This window comes from Hipposideros armiger, unplaced genomic scaffold, assembly GCF_001890085.2.
Source record: "Hipposideros armiger isolate ML-2016 unplaced genomic scaffold, ASM189008v1 scaffold_48, whole genome shotgun sequence".
NCBI lineage: Eukaryota > Metazoa > Chordata > Mammalia > Chiroptera > Hipposideridae > Hipposideros > Hipposideros armiger.
In genome coordinates, this window is record NW_017731398.1 from 3,484,173 (window position 1) to 3,492,750 (window position 8,578).

Below are 8,578 nucleotides of genomic sequence, written 5' to 3' on the forward strand. Positions count from 1 at the left end.
TGGGATGCAAACCTTCCTAAAACATAATTTTGCTCAAAATCTTACCTATTGTTCTCTCAGCCCATAAGTCAAATTTTTATGCAGAGTACTTATTCTGCACGCTGCCTGACGCACAGGAGACAATAAAGGTCAGTCCTGAGGGCTGCAGCTGCTCCCCACCGGCTGACCATTCGCTCATGGCTGATCTCTCCGTGTGTCTGACGGCAGCACCCGCAGCCTCTGCCTGTGCTCTGCATCCAGCAGCTCTTCCCCGTTCCTGGGCCCTGAATGTGTGCCATCCATCCCTCTCTGAGCTTCCCTTCAAGCTGTCCTTCCTGGCTGAAATGTCCCAGCCTCCATCAATTACAGCTGCTGCTCATCTCTCAAGTCCCGGCTGAAACACTCCGCCTCCATACCTCCCTCAATGGGCCTCCTCTCCCTCTTTTATCTAAATTCATCACTCCCATCCCTGAATTTCCAACCCAATCTACCTGACGACACTTTGTGTGCTTTTTCACCTAAATGCCCACATAGTATTTCCAATACTTTTTTCTCCCGCTTGACAGCTGTTGCCGCAGCCGGCAGGTATTGATTACTTACTGGGCGGCAGCACGGGGCTCGTCGCCGTGCACACACTAACCATGGACCCCTCACAGCCACCTATGATCAGCTCTTTACAAGGAGAAAGTGCTTCATGGCCCACCCAGGACTCCGTCCTCTCCTCAACGGCAGGAGCCACATCTCTGCCCTTTCACAGCACCTGGCACACTGGCCTGACTTGTCTAGCACTCTCAAAAACTTGGCTGGAATGAATTTTTAAAAGAAAAGTTATTCATTTCACTTTTAGGTATATAATTAAAGCTACTTTTATTTAAGAGAACTCAGAAGCTGAAGTGTATCCAGGACTAGCTCTCACACAAAGAGAAAGCAGTAAGAGTAAGCCAGGGACAGACTGAAAATGCAATCTTAACGTTGAACCATTTGATTTCGGCCCTTACCAGTGAGTCCTACTTTCTTCCTGCACATGAAACAGCGGTTCTTTTTTTGTTTTGGTTTTTCAAGAGACTTGCTTTGCTCTTCAGATGGCCGCTGTGCCGTATCTGATACTGAAGCTGACAAAGATAGGAAGGTGGAGTAATTCAGTTATTCAGTAGGTTTATTATTTGGGTGGTTGTCGCCCCCACCCCCACTTATCCGTTCACTATTCAGAGGACAACTGAGGAATTTATTTACTTATTAGCATGGAAAGATGGTCACATTAAGTTACGAAGTGGTTTGCATACTATGACGCCCCCTGTGTTAAATGTATCTATGTATACACACATGTAGAAAATCTAGAATATATATTGACAGGTTCACAGTGCTCTAGAAAGTGTTCTGTTGGGTTGTTGGATAAGTCATGATGCAGTTTTGCAACGAAAAACAGAAAAATATGTCATGACTTTTCCCACAACTCANAGGACTCCGTCCTCTCCTCAACGGCAGGAGCCACATCTCTGCCCTTTCACAGCACCTGGCACACTGGCCTGACTTGTCTAGCACTCTCAAAAACTTGGCTGGAATGAATTTTTAAAAGAAAAGTTATTCATTTCACTTTTAGGTATATAATTAAAGCTACTTTTATTTAAGAGAACTCAGAAGCTGAAGTGTATCCAGGACTAGCTCTCACACAAAGAGAAAGCAGTAAGAGTAAGCCAGGGACAGACTGAAAATGCAATCTTAACGTTGAACCATTTGATTTCGGCCCTTACCAGTGAGTCCTACTTTCTTCCTGCACATGAAACAGCGGTTCTTTTTTTGTTTTGGTTTTTCAAGAGACTTGCTTTGCTCTTCAGATGGCCGCTGTGCCGTATCTGATACTGAAGCTGACAAAGATAGGAAGGTGGAGTAATTCAGTTATTCAGTAGGTTTATTATTTGGGTGGTTGTCGCCCCCACCCCCACTTATCCGTTCACTATTCAGAGGACAACTGAGGAATTTATTTACTTATTAGCATGGAAAGATGGTCACATTAAGTTACGAAGTGGTTTGCATACTATGACGCCCCCTGTGTTAAATGTATCTATGTATACACACATGTAGAAAATCTAGAATATATATTGACAGGTTCACAGTGCTCTAGAAAGTGTTCTGTTGGGTTGTTGGATAAGTCATGATGCAGTTTTGCAACGAAAAACAGAAAAATATGTCATGACTTTTCCCACAACTCAGTATTTCCTAATTTTTCTAATAATTATGTATTTGACCAATAAAAGGCGCGCGCACACACACACACACACACACACACTCTCTCTCTCTCCCTCTCTCTCTCTCTCTCTCTCACTCACTCATTCTACTTGGGTATCCTAAGGGAGTGTAAGAAAATGGCCACACACAAACTTCTAAATATTGCTGGGGTCAGAAGTGTATAGATTTCTCATCAAAGAAGGAAAAAAAGGCTGAAACCAAGATTCAGTTGGATACTAAGTATGTTTAAAATTCTCAGAATGTTTCACATAAAATCTTTAAAATGTTAGGAACAAGATAAATTCATCAAAATGTTATAATTAAGATAATAAATGGATGTATTTAAGTCATGAAACCAAATACAGCTGCAAACCACTGCCCCTAATCCTAGCGAACATGCCCCCCCCCTACAGTCATTAACTCCTCTGCCCCTCGAATGCTGTCACCAGAGTCAGTCTAGAACATGACCCAGCAGACATGACATCGGGCCCTGGAGCAGGTTCTTAATCTGTCCAGTTTTATCTGTGTCCGTCTTCTTCGGGAACCTACTGCTCAAACAACCCAGGGGACTATCCCGGGCCCTTTGGCCACAGCACTTAAGCCAGTTCAAAAGCACTTCCCCTCTCCCCCTCGCCATCTTAAGGTTGAGCTCAGGAGCCGTCCTCCAGGAAAGCCATCTGATGGCCTGGAACTCCCGTAACAGTCCCTACCCAGCGCTGGGGCTCTGCACACGAGCCCCACTCGAGTGCACGCTTCCCATGCTGCATCAATTGTCCGCCTCAGTGGAAGCCTAATGCCAGGCCCTCCCATGTTTAGATCCTCTGAGGACTCCCCACGCACCCCAGGATAAAGCCCAGGTCCTCCTGAGTTTGCTCACCCTCCGTCCTCCAGCCCTGCCTCTCACCATGCCTGCTCGATGTCCCATGAGCGCCTATCGTTTACCTGAATATAGCCAGCTCCCTCCTAGCTCTGGGCTTCCGGAAAAGTCGTCCTTTCTCTGTGGAATACTTCTTCCATGGCCCTCTAGTTCCTTTCTTTACCCGGCTAACTCCGATTTGTCTTTCTTGTTTCAGTTATCCCCAACTCTCACTCCACTGCATCCCCGACCCCAAGAACAGGAAACCCTACAATGCGTGGGCCCAGCAGCACTCTGCACACAGTCACCATCGCCTGTGTGACGTAAGCCGTCAGGGCAGGTGCCGGCTCTCTCGCCACCGTCACCAGTAAGTGACTGCTGAGCTGAAGCCCTGGGGGACTCACCTGCTGTACTTACAGCCCTGGGTGGCCCCCCAACCACACTGCGGCCCGCCCAGGAGGGGTGCTGTCTTATTCCGCAGGCATCTCCAGCACCCACCACAGTGAATACACGCAGTAGATGCTCAGACAAGCCACGGACTGGACGCTCACACGCTCATGTGAACACATTGTCTCCTATTTTAACAAAATACAACAAAGGGCAAAACACAAACTAACAGGTGCACGAAGGAAGACCTCTATGACATGACAACTCCACCTGGGCATTCTGAAGTTACATGGGAGACATGCTATTAATAGAAACGGTTTGGTTTTGAAACACGATAAAACCCTTCATTTTTAATAAACATCCCTGGAATGTAAGCTCCAGGAGGCAGGGGCTGAGTGTCGTGTTTACTGTTTTGTCCTCAGCCCTTACAGCAGTAACAGATAAGTTTTGGCTGTATGTAAAGAGCTCAAAAAAGGTTTACCTTGCAATCTGAAAAGAACCTATTAGATTTATCGTCTCTGAAATCTGTAAACCATAACAGCTAACCTGTTCTCCAAGAAAGTCTAATATTCACATCAACTAATATAAATAATGTTTTAGCGGCAGTAACAACACTATCACAAGATGAGGTTTTTAACAGAACTGAGACACAAGCTCCGAATGGCATCTGGGAGTGGGGAAGAGTGGGACTACACTTACCGGCTATGCACGAAACATGACCGCACACCGCGGCAGAACCATTTCCTAGCACTAGCCCTGGAGATGAGCCTACACAGGTTCTCTCGACCTGAGGCATATGCACAACCTTTGAAGTTCAGGATCAGCAGGCCATGAAAGCCTGTGAACAAGGGCTCGAATCTGAGGCCCATGAATGTCCCCTGTATCCCCACAAGACTAAGGAACCTCGGCTTATCTGAAACTAGTGGCTAGTAGCCTGAATTGAAACATTCGGCAAATGAATTCATGGGAAAGATGACAGGGTACTCTGTCAAAGTTCATGATTCCCAGAAAATACCCAATTCCTCAAATTGTATGTGAGATTTAAGAGCAAAGCATGCCTTGCCCAACTGGACGTTATGTAAAAGGAAACAATTCAATCTCTTGCAAGGGCTGTACAGTGGACTAACGGCCAAAGACCGTAATCTTGTGGAACCTGAAGCCGAAATGAGGACGGTGTCTGAGCGCGGGGCAGTTTTCACACTCTGGGGCAAGAAGCGGACATCAGCCGCTTGTCAGAGACTAACAGGCAGCTGCCTGTGTTGCGCCCACGGGCCCTGAAGGTCTGTCTAGGAGGCCCAGGCGAGGGCAGAAAGGCTGGGAAGTGAACTGCACCGCGCCTGCCAACTCATTTGTCCTGGGAAGTCCAACCAAACAGAGTCTACTGGCCACTACTTTCAGATACTTCAAAAGCACCAGGCAGGTAAAATGAGTTTAGCTACCCACGTGGAGGATCACATTCAAGAGGAACAAGGCCCTCTGCTCTGGGTCCTGTAAAAAAAAAAAGGAAAAGAAAAAAGAAAGTCCGCAAATGTAACAGTGAGTACATGTGACTAGTCAGCACCCCCTCTGGGGAGTGTGCACACACACGTGAAAAAGGAAACTGAACATCAGAGGCCAGTAGCAGGTAACAAACATGCCCTTCCCGTAGGCATGGTGTCTGTGTAACAGAACACACATCCTCCCTCAGAGTCACGGCCAGTGTCCTCATTCCAGGACCAGGCCGCGTTTTGGGGTCGGGGCTGTTCTGCTCACTGAGCTCCCGGCTGATGCAGAGCAGCTGAGAACAAGCTTTCACAGCGACCCCAAGAGGATACTCCTTTCCTGTCTCTGGACCCGCCTTTCCTTATATGCGCTACGGGGGGCTGGACGGTCCTCAAGCTACTCCTGGTTCAAAATGAGAAAATTTTAAATATTCAAGAGAAAAATAAGCCTGTATGGTAGCAGGGTCCAAAAGAAATGCATCATATATTTAATTTTATATTTGCTAGCAGCCACGTTAAAAAGTAGAAACAGCTAAAATTAATATATATATATTATCATTTAAAAATATAATCAATCTGAAAAGCATTAATGAAATATTTCACTTTTGGGGGGTGCTGGGTCTTCAAACCCAGCATACACATCATGCTTACAGTGTAACTAGCACACACACAGGAACTTAACGTCTCCCTTCGGACCAGCCCCATGTCAGAGCTCAGCAGCCACGCTCAGCTCCTGGACGCCCCCGCCCTACAGATGAGACGCATTTCTATGAGCAGCCTTCTGGGAGCCAAAAACAGGTGATGACTCTTCTTACCCTACAACTTTGTGTTGTCTTAAACACACAGAAAAGCAACCGCCCTCCAAGACAGCTCTCTTCCCTGGCCATCGAGGACCAGCTGAGGATTCTCCCTGATCTGGCTGTAAACCTTTCCCCCATGAATTCCAACATATACTTGCCTGAACCAGCCACTCCAGCAACTGCTGTTTCTCGCTGCGTATTTCCCAAATTTCATGTTTTTCCTCCCTGAATGCTTTTGCTCTCCCATTTTCTTCTCCAGCTACAAGGCCCCTTCCCTGCATTCCTGTCTCACACGTGGAATCCTACAACAGGGGCACGTTTTCAAAGCTACCCCAACCCCCACCCACGTGGTGGCCGTACAGACAGAACTCCACTCCTTTTGATGACGGAGCGGCACACCTGTGAGTGCCACTCATCTGCTGCTGGCTGTGTGGGCAGTTTCCAGACCACAGCACTTGCATTCACGCCTGTGTGCCCACCCCCACGTGACACCACGAGGCCCGTTTCTGCAACTTGTAGTGAGCTTTCAAATGGGCAACTGTTGATCCTCCACCAACTTGCTTCTACTTTTTCTAGACTGTTTTGGCTATTCTCACCCACTCTTTACAATCAGAAGAAATCCTGACTTTTAATCCAAACACCTTTCCTAAGTTAGTCCCGAGGGGCTGCTCCTGAACCACCGATTTGACAATTGAGCTGTGTGTGGAGTAGGGAGCCCTCAGAGTTGGGAAGAGACTACAGGTCTCGTCTTCTCGGCCGCTCTGCAGCAGCTGCCTGCAGTGCTCCCTACAACGACCCAGCTTTCCCAGAATGCTTCAGTGACAGGGTGCTCCCCACCTTAGTGCATGATTTCATTCTACCCTGGGAAAGCTTCAAAGTTCTCTCTCATCCTAAGCCTCCTAAACTAACTCCCAAATCGCTGTGGCATCCATCAGAGTAAGAATATCCTTCGTGGTCCACAAGGCTCAGTTCACCTCTGTTATTTCACTGCCTTCTAACACCTTCTAAAGGTGGACATGGTTATTATTCTCCTTTAAAAGTAATGAAAATAAGGCTCAGAGAAGTGGGGGTGTCAAGTTATGAAAACAGAACCTCTGAATTCAATTTCACACTCTTCTTACTACGATCGGTACCTGAAGGACCGAGAGGCTAACCGGAGTTAAGCATATTGCTCAACACGAGAATCAGGATGGTTCAGAGCGTGCTAACACAAGTCTTTTTTCCTTAAAGCTAGCTTCTATAACCTGGACATCTGACATTCCTAAGTGACACTGTGCAAATGAGGGACTCCTACTTGTTAAATTAAAAATCATAACTACATGAGAAACATGCTGAAAGATGATAAATTCTCAGTTAAACATGAGAAAACTCCTTCGGAGCCATGAGGACAAAATGAAAGCAGTACCACCCACCTGGGGGGTGACAGGTTCTAATTATAAGCAGAATACCTACAGAGAAAATACGCTCTTTCAAGGGCACTATTCTGAAAATCCAGTAAAATGTTAGGAAATTCTGGCCTGGGCACACAGCTGCTGCCCACACATCCTCTTCATCTCGATGGTCATCCTCTCTAACTAAATGTCCCTGAGGGCTGCAAATGGAGCAGAAAGGAAGACGGATACCGGGGTAGGTACCAAGCCAGCGGATCCTACCCTGGGGACGGCGGGGGCTGGAGGTAGTGACAGGAACACACACGTCCACAGCCCAGACACACCCCAAGTGCCTACTGCAGAGACACTGACCAGTCAGGCGCCTGGGTTCCAGTTCCGGCTCAAACGACCACCGGACTTGAGTCAAAAACTTTTTCCCTCTCTCTTTTCATCCATCTATTAAATAGGTGGGGAAAAATTCTCTGCCTTTGCTCCCATCAAACAGGGAAATCCAAAGTCCGTTTATGTAATAAACGTAGGTGTCTACATACAGATACACACATATCCATGTGCATGCTTCTAACACAAGAAGACTCTTAATTCAATGGTATATTTTTAAAAACTAGGCTAAGAGGTTTTACACCTTGAAAACGAATCCTCTCAAATACAGATGTAACATATGCCTGATTTTTCAAAGATTCTGCTATGCAGAAATTATGAATGCTAAGTTTGTTAAACGTACTTAAAAGTTAATACTGGTTTACCCTAAAAGTCATTGAAACAATACATGAAAACAGGTGTCTATAAAATTTGAAAACTCCCTACAGTTCCTCCTAATGTGGTATCAAGACCACTTTTGCATGAACGTACTCAGGGCTAGGCCCAGGAAAGAGTGTTTTTCTCTGAACACCACGAACGGTATAAAAACACCTCCTGTTAGGACAGTTCACCAACCCACAATCTTCAGTCTTGGTCAGACTTGTCCAACAATGGCTACTGGCTCAGATACGTGTTTGCACTACCGATATTCTAAAATGTGCTCTCTTGTAGGACAGAAATAACATCCTCGTGAGTCACACAGCCTGTTTTCCTTCTTCCCTGTAGCTCTCTCTCAGAACTGCTAAGTGCTCCTTGCTTCTTCAAATTCTCCCGTCATCTGTGGCCTGAAACTAACCAGAATCTAGGTGAATTCTTTCCTCCCCTTTGCTGACTCACCGGCCTACTTGCTCCTCTTGATTTCAGCCTCTCGTTTCTCAGCCTGTGCCAAGGACTTCCAAATGTCAGACCTAATACTCATCACACATTTACATACCTATTACCTGGCCTATAACCTCCAATCCAGCTCTTTTAATTTTAATTTTGCAATTTGATTACTTCCAGTTTACTGTATCTAACTCTTGCCTGATCATTCTGCTTCTCTCTCAGCCTCCTGGCCTTAACCACACCATTGCCACTGTCATAAAACTGAAAGCTTTAACA

General features: G+C 46.3%; 1 protein-coding gene across 8 annotated transcripts in view; it reads right to left on the reverse strand.

The window, feature by feature from the left end:
- Positions 1–1,683: 1,683 nt before the first annotated feature.
- The window catches only part of ZFAND6 (zinc finger AN1-type containing 6), a 49,616-nt gene continuing 42,721 nt past the window's right edge, over positions 1,684–8,578 (reverse strand). For 7 of the 8 annotated variants that reach the window (XM_019640204.1, XM_019640200.1, XM_019640206.1 and 4 more), the window contains one exon: positions 1,684–1,844. In XM_019640204.1, the coding sequence (XP_019495749.1) occupies positions 1,699–1,844 (146 nt within the window). In that variant the 3' untranslated portion in view covers positions 1,684–1,698. Of the gene's footprint in view, positions 1,845–4,891; positions 4,937–8,578 lie in introns of all 8 variants that reach the window. The other variant, XM_019640201.1, reaches the window with a different exon arrangement.